This window comes from Nilaparvata lugens, chromosome 3 (assembly GCF_014356525.2).
Source record: "Nilaparvata lugens isolate BPH chromosome 3, ASM1435652v1, whole genome shotgun sequence".
In the NCBI taxonomy this organism is placed as follows: domain Eukaryota; kingdom Metazoa; phylum Arthropoda; class Insecta; order Hemiptera; family Delphacidae; genus Nilaparvata; species Nilaparvata lugens.
This window is the reverse complement of record NC_052506.1, coordinates 51626612-51652620: the sequence shown is the minus strand read 5'-3', so window position 1 is coordinate 51652620 and position 26009 is coordinate 51626612. Positions and strand designations below refer to the sequence as shown.

The window sequence follows — 26009 nt, the reverse complement described above, 5'->3', positions numbered from 1 at the left end:
TGAAGCGACTATCTTATTTTAATTAGAGTTATCATCTATATTAGCCTACAAAGTTTTTTGTTATAGTATTAAGAATATTCTCATGATAATAAAAACTACAATGGATAAGCTTAGATAGTTAAAATGGAAGAAGTATATCTTTCATTAAAAATTATAAATCGTATTATCATACAGTTGACAAAGGCTCTATAATTAGAGTGAACTAATCGATTTTCCATACAAGGAACACAAAAAATATACAAAACTTGTTTTATTCTCACAATCCTACTTATGTACACATTACTACTTAGCTACTTGGATCTTTTTACATTATATTTTTGAATAGATTAAACACTTGAAGTGTTTCAAGTGGAACGATTTTACAGAAACTGATGAAAGACCTAAGAATGACAAGTTCGTATGGAAATGAATAAGAACATTTCTTTGCCAGGTGAATTAGACGAAAGATAGCAGCTGCCTCATATAATACAAATTGTGTTGCTCTTACATGTACCTGCCTTCATTCAATGTTGAAATTCAAAAGATGATTGAGTGAACCAAGATGGCAAATATTCAATTAAACCCAAAGAAGAATCAAATGATTGCCATGAATATCGAGCTGGCTCAGGTTGTCAGAGTTTCCAGGTCGCTCTCGATAAACTCCATGCCATGTTCGCCATGACAATTGCCATGTTCATACTCAACGAAGTTCGTGGGTCATGCATGACGTTTCAGAAAAGGAAGTAGGACAGTAAGTAGGTCTCACTTATCCCACACATTTACCAAATTTAGTCGAAAGTGTTGAAGAAGGAGGTGATCCGGGGAAAATTTTCAACAAGAAAGTCTGTTATTATGAATTATAACAAACAATTCAAATGTATTATCAAGAATGAGTGAGTCCGGAAACATTTTTGCACAATCTTACAGAATGCATTAGGCCTATTGGAATTCTCCAGTGTTATCGGATGGGCACGTTGAACTGTTTGTCCCGGCTGAAGTATGACAGTCGTAAGGCCCATTAACGGCTTAAATGTTATATTCAGGCGGTGGGAACTTCCTGCAAGGGACTCCCCACCAACAAAAGCCATACGAATTTACTTTTTTTTTATTGGAATTCTCAAGAAATCGGAATCTTCTTGGTGAATTGTTTGGAGATAAACGTAGCAAACAGGTGAGTCTACTGCTAGGCATATCCTAAAGAAAGGACGTGCCATTCTCTACCCTCGCATGCTACCAAGCGGCGGGGCGGTCATGCAGTCAAGAAGAGAAATGTATCGACCAACATTATAATATTATCATGATCATCTAATAACTGAATCTTATTATAAATTGTCAATTTGTCAAATTACTTACTGAAGCGCGTATGTCTCCTCGATCTCGAACATTGGAATCCCGTGCGATCCCCTACGCAGAATTCATTCAGTTCACAAAACTACAAAACTAACAGCACATCAGAAATCAATGCCCAGCTAGAATCATTGGCACCGAAAACGTAAAAATCCATTCTAAATAGTTTCGTTCCACAACTAAGTCCTAAACTACCTTTCATACTCACAATTCCTCAGTTGAACTTATCTAGTATTCAACTAGTAAGGACTGACTTACGTTTCAGAAACACTGATCTTTCTTTTTGTTCCAGGCAAGAACATGTTGGGTAATAACTTAATTTTGATGATCGACAAATTTCTATATACCTTCCTCAATCGATCATATTTACCACCATGACCAACACATTTGTGACTTAGCTACGTACAATTTCACAAACTAAGTGAAATTAAAAATGTTATGATAATTCATGCTTACATGCAATTGAAGTGGAAAAACTTGTTTGAATTAAGGAAATAGAATAAAGCTGATAGAACTTATTCTATTTTTATGGATTTTCATTAATTTCAAGCGATCTATAGTAGTAGCTACTATATTACGATAAAATAATATGAGAGGATTTGCGAAAGTAGATTGATTTGTAAGATTAATATAAATTGAAAAATACTATTTTTAGCACTCATTGTATTTCAAAGATGAGAAATGATTGTCATTGATGGTATTATGATTAAGTTATTGAGGTGTTATTGAATAGCCTTTATAGTATGAATTTGAACACATGATTTTCAATTTCAGGCAATTTTGAGTACTTGCTCAGCATTTTGAGGATATGACAATTTGATCATTCAAATTCATTTTAAATTGTACAGTACATGAATCATTATAAAATATTGAAGAGGTTAGATAAGGATTGATACTTCTCACAGAAAATTAAAAATTACTAGCGGCTTTGCCTTATGCTAATTTTCATGATAACATGCCGACATTTTGAATCTTATCCAAAATAATAAATTTGAAATTAATTCAAAGTAGACTACAATTCAACAGTGATTGGATCTTGAAATATAATATCAATAAACAGGACCCAAAATGATGCCAAAAACAAACTAGTTAGAACATGAAAAATTTTATGGAAATGAAAATGTTAATTAACAATAATGAATAATGAATAGTTTCCTCAGTTACACCAGAACGATTACATATAGTTACTATTATTATATTTGGACAAGAGTCAAGAAAAATTCATTCTCATCTCTCACATGAGTATAATAACTAAATTGAATAAATAATAAGTTTTAGACCTTTTTTCATGCAATTTTAAAATGAGCTGGTAGAAACATAAATTGAATTTTATAATAGAAAAGTTTGTTTTTAAAATGAGTAAGGAGAAATTCAAATAAGCGATAGTAAATACATAGAATTCTGTTACAAAAAAGAATCAACACAAAACAGAACTAACAAAAACATTCAAACATTAAAAGTGTTTTAACATAGAAGGGATTGTTAATTTATAACAACACAGTTAATTCTCCAATAATTACTTGAAGTGGAAAATTCAAGCAAAGCTACAACATTAAGAGTGCGAGCAACATAAACTTATTGTGCAAAACTAAAAGCCTAAGGGCCGGTTTCCGAGCTCGGGCTTTAGCCAAGTTCTAGACTTTAACTGGCTTTAAACTCTGGAGTCAGAGCGTTAACGTAGTTGAGGACTTAAATAGATTCTGGAGTTTAAAGATCATGTTAGACCCTGGAGTTTATAATTTTCCTTTCTGAGTGAAGGGCTTATAAGTCCAGGACTTGAATTAGATTCTCGCCTCTTTCTGAGTCAAGGATTTATCAAAAATCGTTAAGTCCAGGACTTAAAACAGCATGATTTTAAACCCTCGACTGGGGTAGGGTTTAAATTCAAGTTCTAGACTCAACTGAGCAAACACAATTCAGTTATTGTTTTGGAGTAGATAAAAAGCCAAATAGATATCATGGAATACCTAAATTATTTGGAGTAGTCCATCTAAATTCATAATTTATAGTTTGCAAGTTAATTTTGGAATAAAATTGTATCAGAAATATGCGTAAGAAACTAACCTCATTTTACGACTGTAAAATAACCTAAAATGTTCAAGCAAAATAATACAAGGATTGCCTTGGAATTTATATTCCAATCTGAATGTTATTATTCAATGTCATATTCAACATATTAATAATAATAACAATAATAAAGTATTACTCCAGTTTTTTTTTTTTAAACAAATACGTTTTCAAACTCAATAGCCCAATGAATTTTATTCCAAAATCACTGGTTAGGATCAATGATCAATAATAGCATAACGTAAAATGAAATGTTTATTCATTCACCTTTCAAAGGTTTTGCTTTGAATAAGCCAACAAAGAAATCGGAACGTATTTTTACAATATAGTTTGGAGAACATGCTCATTTGAATTGTCCCGCTGTAATCAGCTGTTTCCGATTTGCTATAATGCCAACAAAACAACAGCAAAATATTGTGAATTTCCCTCACGTTTAATGCGTTAAAGTCCTGGACTCAAATAAGTCGAGAACTTGATAGACTCCGGAGTTTAGAAGATATAATCGTGACTCAGAAAGTCAATTTGGACCCGAGAGCTTATTTCAGTCCTGGACTCTGTAAGTCCAGAACTTATAGATCCGGAGCTCGGAAACCAGCCCTAATAGTTAAAAGAGAAGCATTCTCAGTGTAATTGAGAAGAGACTTAGCATCGCATCAACGACAAAGGAACATAGAACAATACCTTTGGATAAGCTCTTCATCTATGTACTGCAAAAGACTCCTGCAGAGAATAAAAATAAAATAAAAATGAAAAACGAAAAATTAGAAACTTTCTAACTGATAAGCAATTTTATCCTTTTTACCAGTACATTAACATCTATATTAAATCACAAATGTTGAAAGCCTGCCTGACATCAGAAAGCAACACATAACATTGAATATGTTCATAGCTTTTAAACATAATAAACAATCCATTATAATATGTTGACTGGTAATCCTTTTTTTTAAATTGGTACTATTAGATGTAGAAAGTTGTACTTGACAGTAATCAACTTCCATAGATCCTATTCTATGGTAAGATATGTCAAGCTGTCATAATTGCTTGAATATGAAGCATAGATGTTATTTATAAGGAATGCTGACAGTTGAAAGTGAATCTCAATATAACAATGAAACCTCAGAATTTAACAATTTACTCATCTATAAAGACATCTTGACTTCAAAAGAAAAATTACCCATTTGAAACTTAAAATTGTGCAAGCATTGCTCTGGTTGGGTGATGTGAGAGCAATCAAGATCAGAATGAGAGTTGTGGGTACAACTGGGGAGTTATTGAAGAGTTGCAATTAGTGTGCAAGCAGATAATATGTAAATTACAAAGCCAAATTTTCGAATAACAGAAAATGTTCAGTATGCACACGTCCAATATTGGAATTCCAAGTGATAATGAAGACCATACGTTTTTTTAATAACATGAAACCTTAGATAATTTTTTTGGAATGTGAGATCTAAAGAAAGGAGATATAATTCAACATTTATCATGAAAATTATAAGAGTTATCGAGTGAACTGTATTTGATAATCGTCAATTTCTGAGAGAGAGAAATGACTTTTTATAATGAATGGAAAATAAATTCTCTAGGAGCATTCGATAAGGAACCAAGTAGGCACTTGGAGCACTGAAGTGAAAGTTATTTGGAGCCAAATACAATACAATCCAGAGTAAGATACCAGATAATATATTATGTGATCTAAGCTAAATTTTGCTCAGCCTCACACTGAATAATTCAATCCAGTAGAAGAAAGATTCGTTGTATCGGGGATCTTGAAATCAGGGTTACTTTTAAATTGAGTCTAAGGGGTACACAATGAAATCGTATTAATCGTATCGGGTTATCGTAATTTGAGTAGTATAAAAGATGATAAACTAGCGATTTAGATAAATGTTTGATTATGATATAGCTTGCCAAGCAAAGTGTTGTTCTGACTAAATGCGTTCTATTACTAACTAGGTGGTTCAGAATGCACAAAACACATCAAATGTTGCATTCCAATCTCGCTAGTTGCTGCGTCTGAAGAGAAAATAATACTTCCAGAAGGTACCATGATTATTATACCATTATTAGATCATCGATATTCAACAGTAAAGACTATATCTCTAAGAATTATTATAAAACCATCTTCAAATCATAAAGATTCTGGCTAGAAAAGACAGAAAAATATACTAGCTAGTAATTAAACAAAGCATTGTTTATTATCTTCACTGTATTTTGATTAGTTCAAGATTAACAACTAGCTGACATAAGCTAGCCGAAGTGATAAATTGAAACAGTTACGTATGTACACGTAGTACATTGTTGTAAAACAAGTAGTTCTACATGCAACTTTATAAAATCTAATCGACTTCATGCTTCAAAATGTCCAGGAGAGAATTCATAAATGGAAAGTTTTTGAAGATTGTAAGGGAAGGATAAAATCTGTTCTCATTCTCGAAAAAGAATTGCATGAAAACTAATAATTATGATGATACAGTTGAGGAGGAAATTCTTTTTTATTAATACATTATCAAGGATTTCTTATGTTTTTTAGGATGTTCGAGTCGAAAATTAGAGAAGAGATTGCAATCTTCCAAAGTAATAATCAAATAGATTTCATCAGTGTTTATTCACTTCTATTTACAAATTAAATTAAAAAGTATATTTTTTCAAAAAATCAATCTGCAAGAATCAAAACTTCTCTATTATTTGTTACAATATTATCATTCTAATTATAATTGCACTATATGAAAGTTGAGACTACATATTGCAAAAATAATCGAACAAGAAAAATCCTGGAACGAATATGAAGCGTTTATTCAAAATATTCTGTAAGTGAATTATTCTTGGGATTGCCTTAGAAAGTATATGTATTGACAATTGCAGCAAATTCTAAAATATGCCAGTTTAATACTCGATGAGAAATAAGTGGAGAATTTAAGTAAGCTTTTGAAAGGCGTGTTGTACTAGGATCGTATCGAAATTTGATTAAGGCAGAGACGTTCAATTGCACAGAAGTGGTGCCTCAACCGAGTGCCAACAAAATCCGCTCAACGCTAAAATGCACAGAGGACAGCACACAGTCAACCTCTAAATTTGAAGTGAAGCATCTTTTCTCAAGAAATTCACAAAAGTTGGACGCATTAGTATAGTACTATAGAATTCCGTCCAACAGTAGATTAAAAAAACTTACATGCCAGGAATTTGTAAGAATCTACAAACATCATTGTCGAATTCAATCCGATACAAAATAAAATGTTGAACAACCGAGCAAAGAACACTGTGAAATACACTACAAAGTCTAACCATGCAAGGTTTACTAGTCCAAGTCACTAGCAAATCAACATTGAATAAATAGGTTAGTCTGGTGGTAGAATGATCAAGGGGGTACCATGCTTCCACGATGATTGTGAGTTATTTACAAAGATAGAAGTTTTGAAAGAGTGAAAATTCACTTTATCTTTATTCATTAAACTTCTCCGATGAAGATGTATATTTTCATATTATGTTATTAACTTTCAAACCACGATTAATAACATACGAGACACGAATTACCAGAGAGAACGAATTTAAATAAATATAAACAAAACATCTTTTAAATGGAAGAATATGCTCCCGCTGCCTGACAATCGAGTCACACATTGTTTTCCTTCATAGCAGACATTTAGTAAGCTCTAATACTAGTTTGATAATTATATAATGAACAATAATTATGAGTAAAATTTTATAATAAAGTGACTAATCATTTATTATCGTTGACAATATAACAGCCGCGTCATTTTATATTTATTTCTGTTATAATTGTAAATGTACCCAACTCAAAAATTTCTCTTCATAAATGAGAGAAAATGAAAATAAGACGATCTATCTACATTACACTAACGATGACAGTAGATGAGTATGTACGACACAGATGAAAAAGATGATTAGAAAAAGCTAATGTAGTATCAGTAAAAATAATCCAATCATCAACTAAAAATTCAAACCCATACTCTATTGTACGGTTTTTACACAGAAGAATAATTGATTTGAAAGAATACATTTTTTATGTATTTAGCAAAGAAGAATTGTTATTTTCAACAAGAAACACATGATTAGTAGATGATTTCTGCGAAAATTGTTGGAGTTAAATGAAGGCGAAGACTCAATGCAATTGGAAAATGCATGAGATGAACGAGGCTCAAAAAGGGGCAAACTCACAAAAAGATACAAAATTAGTAATAAAGGACGAGCTATGACAAAAAGAACAAAACGGGGTAAAAGATGGACAGAGAAACGAGAAGGAAACATCACGATTGGAGTACCTCAGCGACATTTTAAGGATGGCCGATCCACTGACGCGTGGAGACCACGGCGCGTGAGGCGAGTTCTCCTGTATTTCTTGTGCGACCGTTTGCAGCCAACTAAAAACAGTACACATAACACACACGCTAAACCAATATTTTTGCATATTTTATGGGTAAAATTGGGATTCCATGGGAAATCTGCTATTCAATTGAAATCTAATTTCATTATAATTTCTAAGCTACGACAAAGTTCTACCTTAAGGTTTTAAAAAAAAGAGCATCACGATAACCAAAATTCTATATTAAAAATTTGCATATCTATAATTTCTTCAGACGTAAATAATGTTAGATCCTGCACTTGATAACTCGTCGAACTTCTTTTTCTAAAACAGTAGAGAATAACAATTATAGAAATTGATTGGTAATTGTAGACCAGGATCAAACGGTCTAAAAGCAAGACTAATTTTTTGAAACTTATCAAGATGAGCTCATTGAAATAACTAACTAATCTCGGGAAAAAAATCCTTCTATGTCTTTCAAATCAATAAAGTGATTGTGTTTGTGATAGATATGTATTTGATATAAGTGAGATTGAATTATTAATTTGAAAGGTCTATAAAAGTTTTTAAAAATCTATTATATAATAGTTTATATAAATAGCTAATATAATAGTAATGAAAACGAAAGTTGGTATATTTGCAATAATATTCAAAGAATGATTTAGAATTTCATCAAGTGTGGTTAATCTGAATTTCTAGGATTGTTCTTTTTCTATAAAAAAGGTGTCTTTATTCAACATATTTACAACGCAACTATTATTTGTTGACAGACAAACAATCATTTTCCTTCGAGCGACAGTAATTAAATGTAATAAGTTCAAGTAAACATTAACCCGCAAAATTATTTCGATCAATTTACCGTTATACTGGGCTTCTTGATGAACATGTGAGTTTGTGGCTGGAGATGAGCTGAGTATAAACATGCTGGTACACTATTGAACAGTGGGACTACTACACACTACTGAATTAATCAAAGCCCTACCGTTGAAGCTCGAAAGCCAACTCAATTGGATAATTAACCAGCACCAGTCAATAGTGGCACTCGTCATTCCGACTCGAGTCTCGAGTTTCACCATTCTATTACATCAACTGCACTTGAGCAAGGGAATTGTGAACACATTCCTCAGACGGTGAATTACGATTTAAGATTTCCAAGACAAAATTTTTTTATATTATTTGCAATAATTGTTTACCATAATTTACATCAGTAAGTAAGATTGAAGGCCATCAAAAAATATATATTTACAGAATTAAGGGATTATTATATTATTTACTGAAATGGGGAGAAATTTTTGAGCTGAATCTCTAATCTTTAGATCTTGCAAGGTGCATTGTTAATATTAAATGTCACAATGATCTTAAAAACGTCGACATTTCTATCGATTACTAAGATAAATACTATAGTCGTGAGAGAAATTACTAATACGGATTTTTACGAGTTGAACTTCGAGTTCTATGGAAACGTTTTTTTTTTACTATTTTTGTACTTCACTGAACACGAGTGAGAACTATAGTGGGACTTTTATGTAGAGACACAGAAGATAAAACAATGGGAATGTAATCAGTTTTGCTTTACATTTATAAAGTTCTCTAACAAATTTGAGTTTAAAAGAATACATAGGGAGTGACTTATTTTAAATGTAAATGTTACATTATGATGTGTTTCTCTATTAATCCTGTAAATCATGGGGGATAGCAAATACACCATACAGTAGAACTATTGAAGGCGCATAAATAATTCAGTTAAAGCAACTGTTTCCAATGACCAACATTTACAGCCACACCAAAACTTTAGATAAAAAAACATAAAGAAGACAAATAGATTAATATAGAATAATAAGTAAACATCGTCTGATTGAAAAATCGATTCACCAATGATAGAAAATTGTCCTGACTTCACAGTTCGATTCCGATAACTGCAATACATTTTTGTGTAGAAGAGTATTCAGATTGATAGGAAGCATTTTTAATGGCATCAAAAACCTTGAAGCCTAATCATGACATCGACCAACATTGAAAATATAATGGCAGGAGTACTGTACAATCCCCTAATCGGTCAAATTTACAAATTTTCAACCAATAGCTTTACGGAAATAATGTAGCGGAACAAAAAAAAAACACTTATTTTAAACCCAGTTACTTACGCGCTTCACTTCTCCATTACTAAATTTGAAGCAACTGTGTACTTACTTTTCATCAGCATTGGTTATTTCTCCTTCGAAGAGATTTTCTTTCCACTCGTTGTTACTACTACTACTACTATTATCACAATTATGCACGTGCTGCAAAAAATATATAAAACCATGTTAATAACAGGAATCACCAATATGAAGACATGAATCTTGGAAGTAAACAGAGCATCCTATGCAATAGAACTTCAAGTGGAAAACAATAGTTGAAGTTGTACAATAACGTAGCTTCATAAGGACGATCATGAGTTGAAAATACTGAAAAGAACAGGTCTTCGTAATAAAATGCATCCGCTAAGATTTAACTATTAGAAATACAATTGAAAATTAATATTAGTCCATCATTTTCCCCTCTAAATAGCATTGGAAAAGCGTAATAGGTCTGGAAGTGTCTATCCAACAGTAAGTATTATTCATCAACTTATAATATTTATATCATGAGCATTTGAATGGTACAAACTAAACATAAATAAATAGAATGTATTTGGTTTGGCCAGAGCATTCGAACTGTAGCGCCAAAATGCCAGACTGGTTCTGCGAATAGCAGGCTTGTGTTTGCGCCGGCGCAAACCGTCCTGCTTGCTTGGCATTCTGGATGTTTTTGTGAGTCGTTCAGTTTGTCTTGTTTGTCAGCCCGTTGTCTTGTTGTGAAGACCGAGTTTGTATTTTTGTCATGTAATTTTGATCGGAAATTTCTTGTAGATAATTGTTTGAGTGTAGTGTGTGTGAATTATGAATATAACAGCGTAAATAGTGTTGAATTGAATTAATTTGAATCAGATTTGAATTTATAAAGAATCAGTTTGAGCTTTGTTCGAACATAGCCTGCAAGTTGAACACAGAATCAACGAAAAGACAGCCCGGAAGCCAGACCTGTCTTATTCCCAGATTTTCATCCCACCCTGAACCTGACCAAAACACCTAATAAAGGCTTAAAAGGGCAAGTAGACAAAATTGGATTAAATCAGGTGAGTTTTTGCTCTTTTTTATTGTTCATTAATGCAGAGTTTAACTGTACAAATAACCTGGCTCAAATTGAAGATTAAATTTTGCCCCTTGTTTGTATTTGATTATTCGAATAGTAAATTACAGTCCTCTGGTAGCTCTAGCCTGAGCTTTGTTCAGAACATTTTTGATCCTGCCAGGCCGGAATGAATTTAAATTTGTAATTTATTGATTAATTCACACACATTGGACTTGAGCAGTTTCGTATTTGTCCAATGTTGGCATGTTGAGAATGGTCTGATCCATGCTCAACTTAAGTTTGTTGTAGCCTTGTTTGAAGAGCAAGGTTTCTTGTCAATTTGTATTTGTCTGAAATTAAATTTATTTCAGTTAAAATTGTAATTTTCCTGAAACTAGGCTCATTGTGCTCTTTTTCGGGAATTTGTTTGTTGGAATTTGTATTGTCCATTTTGTTATACATGTTAGTGAAGGTTAATCACAGCATGATTTTGTTTGTTCAATTCAACAAGTTATCGTTTGTTTGTGAGTTGTTGGAAGAACATTATCTAATCATATAGTTTTGTCTTCAGCAGTAACTTATCTTGTGAATTGATAATCAAAGTTTAACTTTGATAACTTACTAGTCGTGATTCTTCCTTCCATTTAATTTTGAACTCATTCTTGTTTTTTTTTTTTTTTTTGTTGTTTTGTATTGTCAGGGCTGAATTGTTTTGTGTATGAGTTCAAGATGAAGGAAAAATTACAGAAACAAATCAGGGTGCATCGCGCTAAACTGGAACAATTGTATGCCAGATTGCAAAGAATTTATGAACTGTCTAAAAATGTCTCTGATCCAAAAGTTGCTGAGCAATTTTTAATCTTGTATCCTCGGGTGTCTCAGACCATTTCGGATTATGAAAAGACAGAATTAGTGGTTAATGAGTTGGAACTTGAGTTGAATAAAGACCATGTTGTAGCATTCAACGACTCACATCTAGATCTGTTTCAGTATATTGAAGTAGCGGCTAACACTCTCAAACAGAGAGAGGCGACTGATGCTATTGCTCAATCTTCGGCAGCTTCAGCAGCTAGTGCACAGCCGGTCGTGTCCGAGTCGGTACTGCCCAAAATCGACCTTCCGAAATTTGATGGGAACCAGACTCAATGGTCGGTGTTTTATGAACTATTTAAGGCATTGGTACATGACAACAAGAGTTTGAACGATCAGCAGAAGGTCCAATATCTTGTAAGTAGACTTACTGGACAAGCAGCAAATATTTGTCATCATTTGCCACCATTGGCTAATAATTATCAAATAATTTGGCAGGCATTATTGACCCGCTATAACGATCCACGGGCGCAAGTCGATGCCTATTTCAAACAAATTTTTGAATTTCGTCCAATAAAATCAGAATCAAAGGCAGGTTGTATTGCGATTTTGGATGGGTTTTGCAGTTCAATCAATGCAGTGAAGAGATTGCGACTCACTGATTTGTCAGACTCGATATTCCTCTATCATGGCTTGAGATTGCTGGATCCAAGTTCTCGTAGAAATTTTGAATCGGCCGTCCGTGACAAGGCTATGCCAACTTATACCGATTATGTCAAGTTCATTGAAAAGCAAATTAAGACTCTTCCTTCTGATGAGAAACAGACTGAATCGTTTAATATGAGGCACAAAAAGGATAATAAATCAAAGGTGTTTGTGGTTCAATCTAATGATTCATCTGACGATGCATCTAGTAAAAAGCCCAATTGTCTGAAGTGCTCAAAACCGGGTCATCGGTTAGTAGATTGTGCTAGTTTCTTGAAAATGACTCCTTGGGATCGTTATTGTTTGATTAAAGGAAAGTTTTGTTGTTTTCGTTGTCTTGATGTGGATCATTTGAGTAGAGATTGTCGTAGTAAAACTCAGTGTGCTCAATGTCGAGAATCTCATCATTCTTTATTGCACTTTTCCAGATCAAGTTCCAATGAAGGTGTTGCGTCCTCGTCGAACTCCAAGGCAGGTGGCACATCACCTATTAGTTGTTGTTCTACATCCAACGATGTAGAAAATTCGACCGTTGTGTTGTCGACCGTCACTGCACATGTTCGAGATTGTAATGATCAGCTTTGTGATGTTCGTTTCTTGATTGACACCGGGAGTCAGTGTCATTTTGTTACAGCCAAATTGTGTCGGCGTTTGGTGGTGGTACTAGTGAAGTTCGAGGTCGTACTTGTGTGTCGATTCAGTCGAAGTTGGATCCTACCGTCAAGTTTTCGATGGATGCCACAGTGGTAGATAAAGTCATCGACAAGTTGCCTTCTTGTGAAATCGACAGATCCAAACTTCATCATCTTGAAAATCTTACACTGGCTGACGACAAATTCTACCTTCCTAGTAGAATAGATGGCATCATTGGTGCGGAGTTAGTTCCTCACTTGCTACGTGGGAGTCCTAGTACAGGTGAATCGCACGAATTGATGACTGTTAATAGTGTCTTTGGTCACATTCTGATGGGGAGAGCGCCGATTCTCACTTCAACAACGAATGTGTCGAATTGTTTTACAGCCATCTGTAGTCCATTCGTTAAAAGTCCATCGTTGGATAGTTTTGTGGAACGTTTTTGGGAGTTGGAATCGTGCCCTGCACCAAGCTGTCAACTGAAACCGGAAGAGTTGGAGTGTGAGGTAAATTTTCGGAAGTCTGTACATCGTGTGAATTCTGGTCGTTTTGTTGTTGCCTTGTCATTTGCGGAGCCGCCCAGCAGCTTGGGAGATTCGTATGCTGTCGCCGAACGCAGACTGCTGGCTTTGGAGAGACGACTAGAGCTTGACAGCAATACTCGTATTTCATATCATGAAATATTGATCGATTACCTACGTCAGGGTCACATGTCGTTTGTAGCAGATCAGACAGACCGAGGTGGTTACTACATACCGCATCACGCCATCGTGAAAGCAAGCAGCACTACCACGCCCATCCGAATTGTATTTGATGCTGGTTCCAGAACATCATCGGGTTTGTCATTGAACCAGGTTCTTCATGCTGGTCCCAAATTGCAGACTGACATTTTTGTTTTGTTAATTAATTTTCGTTTGTTCCCAATCGCACTAACTGCCGACATTAAACAAATGTATCGACAGATATTAGTGGAGGATTCCTGCCGTCGTTATCAGCGTGTATTGTGGAGATTTTCGCCGGAGGATCCGATCGAAATTTATCAGCTCAATTGTGTTGTTTTTGGTGTTTCAAGCTCTCCATATTTGGCGCTTCGCACCGTCCACCAGCTTGTAGAGGAGGATGGAAATCGTTTTCCAGCAGCCAAGGCGAGAATACCAAGAGACATGTTCATGGACGACTTAGTCACATCTGTCACCACAGAGTCAGAGGCCGCGGAGCTGTATCGTCAGTCCAAGCAGCTGTTTGAGGGAGGAGGTTTCTCGCTCACAAAATGGACTTCAAATTCACCATCAATGTTGGAGAAATTCTCGGAGGAAGAGAAATCGTTTTCGTACAAGGATTTCGAAGCAGACAACTCCTTGGCTATCTTGGGATTGAATTGGCAACCTAGTACTGATCTGTTTCAGTTTTCCGTCAAGAGTGGTGAGGTCGTCGCTACTAAGCGTTCTATTCTGTCAGTGATGGCTCGTATCTATGATCCACTTGGTCTCTTGTCACCGTTTACATTATTTCTAAAATGTCTTGTCCAGAAACTGTGGAAACTAGGAGTGGATTGGGACGAGAAGCCGCCTGAGTCTATCTGCAATCTTTGGGAGAATTGTCAAAAAGAGTTGCCTCTATTGTTGAAATTTGCTGTTCCACGTCACGTTGGTTTGTTTCAGAATTCTCACATCAGTTTGATTGGTTTTTGTGACGCATCATTGTCTGGTTATGGTGCAGTTATCTATGTGAAGTCGCAGAAGGAGAGCGAGGAGCCAAGAGTTGTATTATTGTGTTCAAAGTCCAAGGTAGCACCATCTAAAGTTGTTTCAATACCTCGTTTGGAGTTGTGTGCGGCACTCTTGTTGGCAGAACTCATGAATTCAGTAGTCACTATTATTAGTGAACGTTGTCATGTGTCTCGTATTGTCGCACTCTCTGATTCTACAGTCACCTTGTGTTGGATTAATGCTCCATCCGCGAAATGGCAAACTTTTGTTGGTAATCGCGTCGCAAAAATACAGGATTCCTGTATACAGGAGTGGATGCATGTTGCCGGAATTGAAAATCCCGCTGACTGTTTGTCTAGAGGTTTATCACCAGTTGAGCTTGTGAACTTTCCGTTGTGGCTCTCAGGTCCATCATGGATAGCAGAGGACGAATCCGATTGGCCAGTCCGAACTCAAATGGAAGAGATAGTGGATCCACCGGAGGCGAAAAAACCGTCAGTGTTGACAGTCACAAAATCTCCTGATTGTAACAGCAATGCAGTATATTCATTGATTGGTCGTTGTTCGGATTATGGTCGTCTTTTGAGAATTGTAATTCTTGTTCTCAAATTCTTGCAAATCTTACCCCAATCAGAAGAATCAGATTTCGATGTTGCTGAGAGGTGTCTATGTAAAGTGGTACAGAAGATACATTTTTCATCTGAATTTGTGCAATTAGAGAAGGGAGAGGATTGTTCTATGCGCCTACGTCGCCTGTCTCCATTCATTGATAAAGGTGTGATTCGCGTCGGCGGTCGTTTGTCTCATGCTGGACTGGAATTTGAGACTTGTCATCAGATGATATTACCAAAATCCGACGCTTTCGTATCGATGTTGATTGATTATCATCACAAGAAGAATTGTCATGCTGGACCTTCGTTATTGTTTTCCTTGATCAGACAGAAATTCTGGATTGAAGAATTGTCTTATTCATAGAATTCATATACATACAGTAATTCATAACAGTATTCATAAAATAGAATTATAGTACCCTTTTTTGAAATTAATAAAATAATTGTAGTTTTTTAATCTATTATTTTATTAATTTCAAAAAAGGGTACTATAATTCTATTTTATAAATAAATCAATATCAATTCAATCAGATTAAAAATTCAAAATCAATCTTGAATCATGATTTTTAAAATCTTCAGAATTAACTTGATAATATTATTATTGAACCATAATCATTGTATTGAACAATATATTATGATTATTTAATGAATTATGATTATTATAAAGCAGAAACAGAAATTAGTTTCAAATTTTCTTCGTCAGGAATTCTAAATCCTCTGAGAAAGCGAGACTCATGCAAGTCTTTTAGTTAGTCGTTTGTAGGCTGTAGGTAGCTTCTTATGCCGACTGCAAAACTGTAGAATCGGATAGAAATATTCTTATAGTAAAACTTTGCCGTTAAACGATAAATTAGAATAGCATATCGTATATTTATCTAATGGATAAAAACAGAAATGTCACATAATTTGATTAATGCTGAATTCTTTTACAGCGACATAAATATTATATTCCCAGCAATCTCAGTCGATAGATCAACTAGCACAAAAAATAAAATAATGATTACCGTATCTCATTTTGAACATTATCATCATTTCCCAGAGATATATTATGACTGATATTGAGTTTGGGAAAAATCAATAAATCATTGTTAGAAGAAATATTTGAAAATTACCGATATGATCATTAATCGGAAATCAGTTTTGAAATAAGATGTATGATGTTATGTTTGATGTAGTGTACTGCACTTACTTCAATGTTATTCATAATGCGGTTCATGTCCATTATATCCCAAGCTCGCGTAGCGTCAGTAAATTGACTCCCTTCAACCGGGCTGCCCTGGTCCCCGTCACCTGAACAAATATTTATGTAAGCTATTTATTGGATCGAACAAACATATTATATTTCAGAACAGTAATAGAACTTCACGCTAAAAATAATTCAAAGCAATAGAATAGAGAATTTCACACATTAAAAACTCAACAAAATTAGTAAATTCATTAGAATTAGCACTATTTATATTGAATTATGATATTTATATTTCAATATGGATAATGTACATGAATTTAGTATACGTTTTTCAAGTGATTACCTGGAATCTGTCTGGGCACACCCCTTGCCGTTAACCTGGATGCTATTCTTTGCGGAACGTTGGGAACAGCCTGTAAGCAAACCATTAAAATCGAATTGAGAAATATTGGCCAAGGCTATTCTATTCCCATATATTTCAAAAGGAGATAGTATTGCTGTAACTCCAGAAAAACGTTAAATTCAGAGAGTAGACGTATGTCGCTTATCACATCTGTACAAACGAACTTGGAAAGGTTCTTAGAACCCTTTTTTTAATGTACTTGCTTTTGTTCTAAGCTTCATCTCCATTTTAGTCAGAATATTTTTATTATCTGTATGAAGATTTCAATTATTTTTCATTCATTCGGTGTCACCTGGAAATAATTTCGAATGCTACAAAAAAATATGAATGTTATAATTATTCGAATGAAATAACTTATAGTAATTGGACTCAACTAGAAGAAGATACAAATAAGTAATGGGTAGAAAAACACAGTTTCCTAAATAATGGATGACGTCAATAAATAATGGCATAGACATAGATGTAACTAACGTCAATAATAATAATAATAATGTAGTACAGTGATGTAACCCAAGTAATATATAGTAGAAATAGAAATAGAAGATAAAAATCTAAGTACCCTTTTTTGAATTGTTTACTGACGACATGTTTCGGCCATGATGCCAGCAGTATCAAGTAATTGAAAATCAATATGTAATTATTCATCATGGCCGAAACATGTCGTAAGTAAACTATTTTAAAAAATGGTAGTTGGATTCTTATTTTTTATTTCTACTAAAGAATAGCCCTAACGAAAAAATACAATAGTAGAAATACTCTATTAATATTAAATCAATAAATCTATAGTGATAACAGTTTAGAGAAATCTAAGAAATAAGGTGCAATAAGATAATTGGATTTATTTTTGTTTGGGTTGGAGAACAATTCAATAATAGCTCTGCACGGCCAATTATTGTTTCTATTTTACATCTGTTTACAAAACCTTGTGCGACAACTGTCACCGTGTGACAATTTTTGTCCCTTGGTTTAATGGTTGAAATGGTCACCGTCGCCATGGTCTGCAAAAGGCTTGATAAAGTTTGAGATAATGAGACAAGAGAAGAGATAAATGGTATGTATTTATAAATGCAATAATTCATTATGTATTTGCTTTCTCTAATTATTATCAATTTTTCATCAAAATACCTACAAGTTATACAATAAGAGAAGAAGAGAAAGACATATTCAGAATGTATTAATCAAGTTTACAAGTAATTAAAATATCAACTTACACCGTCGTCATCAGGCTCAAGTTCCACAAAGGAATGGGAAGGATTGCTGACTTTCTGAAGTAGTTCCAATGCAACCCTCTTGTTCATATCGCATTGAAGGAATGGATGCTGCAAAAAGACAAAACAAGATATAGATTTATCTCTAATCAAATTGAAAATCTGAATAAGAATCTGATTGATCATTCAGTAGATAAAACTGTTAGTTGATTAATCTTAAGCGTGATGTTGAAACGATTTTTAGACACCGTTCGACCATGAACTGGGAACCATTATACCTCTTAGTGCCATTTGCACAGTACCAGTTTAAACGGGATTTCAGTTAAAACTAGATTGAATCCATATCAAGTCTCGTTTGTTTAAACATCTGTTCATTCAATTCAGTTCAAGTTTTGACTGTGCTAACGGCTCTTAATCATTGTAATAGAATACTTTTGTTGAAAATTGAAAAATATAGTCTAGCTGTATGTAATAGATCACCAGAAAAGATCATATAATTTTAGCATTCCAACAATGAACAATGGACAAATGGAATTTAAAAGCTTTGTGTTATTTTCAAAAACATTTATTTCAAACAAAAGTTTCTAGGACATTTCTTGAATCTAATGGACCATTAAACCTTCAGATTTCATAATCTATTGAATTTAATAAGTCTCCGAGAAACAGGGCCTTATACTTCTGAAGACATTACTTCTTAATAAAACTAAAACTCACCAGGAGAAGTTTATCAGCTGTCGGCCTCTTCTTTGGATTTTTTGTTAAAGCTGTTTTTACAAAATTGTGGAATGTCGGACTCCTATAAAACGAAAAAAAGGATTAACTCATTCTGCCTATGCAATAGAAACATCGACTGAAAAAGTTGGGATTAGTACCTTACACTACATCATGAATATTATTTAGAAAATTTATTTATAAATATTTGATTGCATTCAACTTGAAATCACATGCAAAATTTTAGACTGCATATTTTGGTAAAGAATGAAAGTTTTCCAAAGAATGGGCTGAGCCATACAGTGTCAGCTAAGTGGGAGATTGCATTACTCTCAATTCCCAATCGTCACAATAATGTTGAGCTTTAGGGTTAGGGTAGTAAGAAATCGATCGCAGATAATCTGCAAAAGGCTAAACATTAAATTTAGGAAGTGTAGCAAACTATAAAACCATTAGGCATATAATCAATTTCAAGATTATATCACTCAGTTTTTCAAACAAAAAACATGGTAAATATACTCTAGTATGAGTCTACGAAACTATAGTGTAAAAGTATGAAGGAACAAAGGGAGAAAAAAGGGGGGGGGAATAAGATCTTATTTTCAATCAATCGATCAAATTACATTTTCTCACCTCGATTGAAAATCCCGGTTGACTGAGAGTTGGCTGTAACTAATGACTTGGCTGTATGTATAGGCACAGAATACATACATAATGGAAAGTATCAATACAAACAATGCATTTTACAAGACGCAAAAACTTGAGTGCACCAAGACCACATCACGTGACTGCGCCATCTTGTTAGAAATTAAAATTACTGCTATCCGGGTATTTTGATTGGTTCGCGGCAGTGAACGAGACCGATTGACCCGGATCAGTAAAGTGATCCGAACCTCCCATCTTTCTATTACAATGCTTCACTTTCTTTCAAGATGGCGGATTTTCGCGTAGGTATACTGGCCGACTTTTCATTCTGTATTGTATTCTGTGATATAGGCTTCACTATAACATCATGCATGGAGAAAGGTAGAAGAACATTGTTGATAACAATGAGCAAATTATGCTGTTTAGATTTTTCATATGTAGAGGTATTCTAATACAGTTTCATGAACAATTCAGTTCTTTTATTAATTTATTTCCAATAATAAACATTACAAATATGAATCATACAGCAGGCTTATGCTGAAAACTGCTTCAATCTCGAATTTAAAGTTTTCAACCGGTTATTTTCATACACCGAATTCATTACATATGATCTTCACTCATAAAAACTATGAACTTTTGAAGAGGTAATATATGGTGAACTGACCATTTATCCCTATCCTTGAGCGTGGGAGGCTTGAAGCCACTCTTTGACATGAGGAAGAGAGCGCGCATCGGATGAAGGTCGAACATGGGCGGCTGCAGTTCTGCCAACTCAATGGCAGTGATGCCAACCGCCCAAATATCGCACAACTGGTTGTAACCACCTTTCCGTTCCACTGCTGCCACCTAAACAAATGAAAAGTCAAACGTATTAAAGCAAACCTTCAAACCTAATAAAACATTGATAAGAAGTTTGCTCTTTTTGCTAATGCCCACAAAAGCCAACTACTTGTGTGTAGTGGTATAAGGGAAGATACAGATGAATGTCTGACGGAATGATTATCGAATCCATGACCGGAGAAGCCGGAGACACCAGTCTGAACTTGCGACGCTCCAGACTATTAGGCAACGTCGACTCGCCTCTTTTGTTTCAGAAATATCAGGATCTTCTTCATAATTCGAAGAATGAATGGAGTGAAGATTGTTAATTCTGCACATGGTTTCTATAGATGGCATTCTTAAATAATTTGTGAAATAGACAGTATCTATTTCATTCATTGTAACATTTATTTCTGCAATAGAATGTCCTGGGATATGTGGAGGAACTACATACAAGCAAGAAAACTGAAAATATAGCCATATAACTTTTGAATAAGGTTGTTGACATGTGTACAAAGAAAACTTATGTATAAAAAAGATATTTTGATTTTATTATTACCTCAGGTGCCATCCAATACGGCGTGCCAATGAATGACTTCCTTTTGTTGATTGTTGCTGTTATTTGAGCAGATACACCAAAGTCAGCTAATTTTACATCACCATTTTCAGTCAAAAGTATATTGGCGCCCTGCGAAATTAAAGATAATCAATCACATGACATAAGATGTAAAACTTTGCAATAGTGGATTTAAGAAAGTTTGAAAGCCTCATCAAGACATGAAATTTGTTAGAACATAACTTGAAAATACAAACTTATACAAGTAAATACTTATTATACCAACAAGGAATGATTAATAGCAATATTATTAAAATAAGGATTATTGAAAACCAAGAAATTAATAAAACATGAAGTATTAAACAACAACTTCGTACGATTAGGTTGTAACTATGAAAAAGGAATAATTGTCAAGCTTATGTTGATGTTTACCTTGATATCCCTGTGCATCTTTCCCATACTATGTAGATAAGCCAATCCATGGAGCGTTTCTTTACTCATGTAAGCGATTTGGACCTCAGTCAAAGGACCTGTAACTATACAAAGAATTCTACATTAGAATCAATTATTGTATATTCTACAAGCAAATAAGAGGTAGATGTGAAATTACAAGCTACCTAGTGAAAAATTGACAACTGAGATTTATAACCAAATTTTGATAAGATATTGCTGAGTAAATACACGATTATTCGGAGCAATCAATCATTAAATAATCAATTAAGAAATGTTTAATCATGAACACAAAAATTGAACGATTGTTTTTTAACCTTTCCTTTGATTGCGGGAAATATTTTGAAATCTGAACTACTGGACTGATTTACTTAAAATGCTGCTTAGAAATATTCTTAATCAACCGAGGATTCTTATAGGCCTATTTTCATTAATTCTTCTATATTTCATTACGTCACGTTTTAAAATAGACCCTTGCGAAGCACGGGTTACCTGCTAGTAATAAATAAAATGTATAGCTTGTTCATTTTTTCATTTCATATGATCCTTCACTTTGTTCTATGTGAAATATTCTGTTCAAAAAACAACTTTTCCCCTACAAGCAGATGATAGTCTTGTAGGAAGATTCAAAGTTTTTTGTCTTGTTTAATACGGTACTCTTGAAATTGGTTTTTCTAATTAAATTTGATTTGAAATTTATAAAATAGAATTAAAGTACCCTTTAAAATTAATGAAATATTTAAAAACAAGAATACAAATTGTAACGTAACAATTTTTTATAGTTACGTTACAATTTGTATTATTGTTTTTTAATATTTTATTAATTTTAAAGGGTACTATAATTCTATTTTATAAATACAAGAAAGTAGCCCTGAATTCATTGATTTGTAATATTGTTCATTGACAGATTCTGAATGTCAAAAAATGGAGTTACATAATCATATTTGGACAATTTGAAAACTCACTGTGATATATATCCTGTAGAGAGCCACCGCCACAATATTCCATGCAAATCCACAATTTATCTCGCCTCAAATAGCTGCCATAGTACGCAATAATATTGGTATGTTGGCAATCTTTCATCATAAGAATTTCTTGTTGAATAATCGCGAAATCATCTCCTGGAAGACAAATGGTAAAGTATGAGATTATCCAGCATAGAGTCTAGTAAGTCTGGTGATATAAACAATAGATAAAAAACAGTAGATAAATATAAACAAAGAAGAGCCAAAGTTCCTTTGTTTGAAAAGTTTCCAATTGTTGTGCGTTCCTCAAAATGCCTTATAATCCAAACCACTGTAAGAGAAAATACATCAATAAAAAATTGCAATGCATTTGTGTGATTAATGCCCAGTTTCACCAACCTTGATCAAATATAGCCTAGCCATGGTCAATTAGACCATAGTCAAAATTTGATCACTCGTTCAAACATACAACAGTTTCATTAACCTCGGGATTGATCAAAACTCCGTCGGTCAAATCTGAACATGGTCAACTCTTGTAGCTGTACTTTTCTGAAGTTGGCCAACATGTTTACTGGCTTGCTATTGGCTACATCTGATTTTGATGGATGGAAATTACTGAGATATTGCAATTATTCAAATGGTAATGAAAATCCAAATTAAATGCTGTAATATAGTAAATATAGTAACACCCCATGATACTTGATATCAGTTTTGCTGCTCATATTCAGAGGGTGATTTGCGCTGAATGCCCTTTTTACTTTACCGTCAGGCTGTCAAAAATTCAGATTACTGTACTTTTTTCTGTAATTACTGTACTGATTTTTCTTCATATTCATTATTTGGGGGCGGGCCCCCTTGGCCCCCTTCTCATATACGCGCCTGGCACAGGCGTTCTGTATAGTCACACATCTATAATAATATTTCAAATATGAATTGAGTACAGTACAAAGAGATTTAGAAATCACCATCAATTTTGACAATTTTTTATAAACAAAAGAACATTACAATTCTAATGAGAAACATTGAAGCAGCAAGGTTGATCTAAGGATTGATTAATAATATAGGCCCACTGTGTCATAGAGGAGTAAAGCCAATCTTTTTCAAAGCCTTCCTTTATTTTCTATACTATAGTCTAATAATTTACTAATTAAAAGAGTCCGAGAAAGAACCTAATAAATAACATACTACAACTAAATTCAATCGCACTGAAAACTTTGAAATTTTTAATTGTGTTAAAAACATAACCCAAAAACAAGCAAGGAAATTGATCGAACCAGAATTTTGACCGTGTTCAAATAATTTGATCGCCCGTTCGGCGCGCAGTCAAACTTAACCATTGGTTTGACCGTGGTCAAACGTAACTGATGTTGGTGGAACGAAATATTGCTGATTTGATCATCGGATAGATTTTAACCATGTTCAAATGCCTTGACCAAGGTTGGCGAAACCGAGCATCAGAGAGTAAAAGGATCCAAGTTGAAAATCAGCTTTAGGAAGATGATTGACCAATTATATACAGAAAAGGATGGTAAGACCAATTTATTATGGTTTCTATCATTCTTCTTCTTTGGTTAACAGCCATTGAGCTGGTTGGTAGAAACTCTCCATGCCTCTCTGTTATCTGTCATCCTTATATCATTCATTATAACTGAATAATTCTATCATTAACTGGAAAATTACTTGGCATTCAAAATAAGATTTCTCTTGTAAAAAATAAATTTTTACTAGATCAAAACTATATAAAATTATATTTCAAAAAAAGTTTTGTAATTACCTGGTTCCAATTTGATAACTTTAATAGCAGCAAGGTCGTTTGTTGAAAGCCGCTTTGCCTGAAAAAGATAAGAAAATCTTGTACAAAATGCTTTAGACCTACATGCCAAAAGCAAAATTAAAGAAACATTGTTTTCTAGAGCAATTTAAATCTAAATACAAGATAATTTAGAATAGGGCAGTATTCCTTTTGAGCACTCAGACTCTGAATTTTAATTCAAATATGAGTAATAACTACAGAGAAAGTAAGTTTTTGCTATACTTCATTGTTCTATTTCTATCTTATTCTGGTCAACGATTGATTAAATTGAATTCTATGTAAAACGAACTAAGCGTACTCATTGTTATTATTTTACTTAATAATTTTATTTTTAGAAAAGTCTAAAAGTTTCTGTCTTTTTGTTACTTCCCTGTTTCGTAGAAACATAGACTTTCAACAATACATCGATATTTTTCACAATATGATATAAATAAATATGACGAGCCCCTCGTCCTAGCAATGTAAACAGTGATTTAAAATAAAAATGCTGTTAGGAGTTTATCAGCTTGTAAATATTGTTTTGTATAGTAATATAAGTAATTTTTTCGATTTCAAAAATGTGAATATGGGATACTTAAAACTTTTTTCACTGGAAACGCGGTCGCGTCATGGTCATCATTATGCTGGGAGTTACCTACTTATTAATGAAGAGATTGCAAATGCATTTCTTGAAAATAAAGACTTGTTGAACAGTTAACTTTTATTTGAGAGGTTTTATACAGTATTAAGAAGTTCAATTGTTATCCGTATCAAGTTTATGTGATGGGAATAGGGTTGAAGAAAGCCAAATACCTTTTGTAAGGTATCCCATAGTGGAGAATATTTTTTCATGTCCGTGTACTTCTTTCCCGTTAACAACATTACTTTCTTACAAAAATTGTTTGTTGATTGCTTGTTTTGAAAATATAGCCTACATAAAACTTATATGTAGGAAAATCTTACTATAGATTATTTAAGTTAAGGCTACAAACAAGCCAGCTTCAAGTGGTCTGCGACATTAGATTTTTATTCATTTATTAAACAAGCGGCCTATAAAAATGTGCATAGTAGCCTATACGTTACAAAAGTGCAATAAAAGATATATTTTTTAATCAAGTTACAAGAAAGTTGTAAAAATGGAAGTCACTAAATTTACCATGTTTTATATAATTTAATTGATTCATGACTACTAAATGACCAGAATCTTAATATGCTATTAGAATTCAACAAAATGAATAAACCAGGACAAGTTTTTAAGGGTTTAAAATTGAATAGTAAACAATTTACCTTGTAAACGTCTCCATAGGTACCACTCCCGATCCTTTGAATAAGCTCATACTCATCCTGAGGGTTTCGTCTACTAATATCAGAGGATAGAACACCAGCCGCATGAGCCATTTTGCTTTTAGTATCTGATAGACTATTTAAAATTACAATAATTAGCAAAAACTTCAAGTCGCCATTAACACAGCAAGGGTTCGTCAGGTAGGGCTAGCCTAGGCTTTTTGATGTTTGAATATCATGGAAGAGAAATAATCATCACGAGCACTACGACAAAACATATTGATATAGGAAAAGAAAGTTTCACATAATGAATAAAAATTCAAAAAACACACAATTTTGCTTGTTTTTAATTAGAATAATAAATAATTTCAAATTCTCACTGAACCTATTCTTCAAGTCGAGTACCTCCTGTAATCTGACTGAATCACAGCTGGGCTGTATTTCAACAACAGCTGTCCGCCATCATGATCTGTCGGCTGTAACAATATTAATTTCAAGTCTATAAATTCAAAAAGTATTGAGGAATAATAAATCGAATAAGAATATTCAATAATAAAACTTTTGAAAACTAATGGAGTGATATGCGGTGATAATACATTTTTCAAACTCAAAATTCAAAAACTGGACTAATTTTGGTTGTAAAGTGCTGCACTCATTC

The 26009-nt window shown here is 33.7% G+C and overlaps 1 protein-coding gene across 11 annotated transcripts in view; it reads right to left on the bottom strand.

The window, feature by feature from the left end:
• The window catches only part of LOC111051278 (mitogen-activated protein kinase kinase kinase kinase 3), a 61830-nt gene extending 36044 nt beyond the window's left edge, over nucleotides 1-25786 (bottom strand). For 2 of the 11 annotated variants that reach the window (XM_022337769.2, XM_039423982.1), the window contains exons 1-13: nucleotides 25355-25772; nucleotides 24050-24107; nucleotides 22276-22431; nucleotides 21293-21396; nucleotides 20864-20992; nucleotides 20150-20331; nucleotides 18844-18925; nucleotides 18133-18240; nucleotides 16862-16931; nucleotides 16522-16622; nucleotides 9902-9993; nucleotides 7671-7769; nucleotides 4075-4113 (exon numbers count right to left, since the gene is read on the bottom strand). In XM_022337769.2, the coding sequence (XP_022193461.2) occupies nucleotides 4075-4113; nucleotides 7671-7769; nucleotides 9902-9993; nucleotides 16522-16622; nucleotides 16862-16931; nucleotides 18133-18240; nucleotides 18844-18925; nucleotides 20150-20331; nucleotides 20864-20992; nucleotides 21293-21396; nucleotides 22276-22431; nucleotides 24050-24107; nucleotides 25355-25465 (1331 nt within the window). In that variant the 5' untranslated portion in view covers nucleotides 25466-25772. Of the gene's footprint in view, nucleotides 1-1332; nucleotides 1384-4074; nucleotides 4114-7670; nucleotides 7770-9901; nucleotides 9994-16521; nucleotides 16623-16861; nucleotides 16932-18132; nucleotides 18241-18843; nucleotides 18926-20149; nucleotides 20332-20863; nucleotides 20993-21292; nucleotides 21397-22275; nucleotides 22432-24049; nucleotides 24108-25354 lie in introns of all 11 variants that reach the window. The other 9 variants (XM_022337792.2, XM_039423983.1, XM_022337807.2 and 6 more) reach the window with 7 other exon arrangements.
• Between the last annotated feature and the right edge of the window lie 223 nt (nucleotides 25787-26009).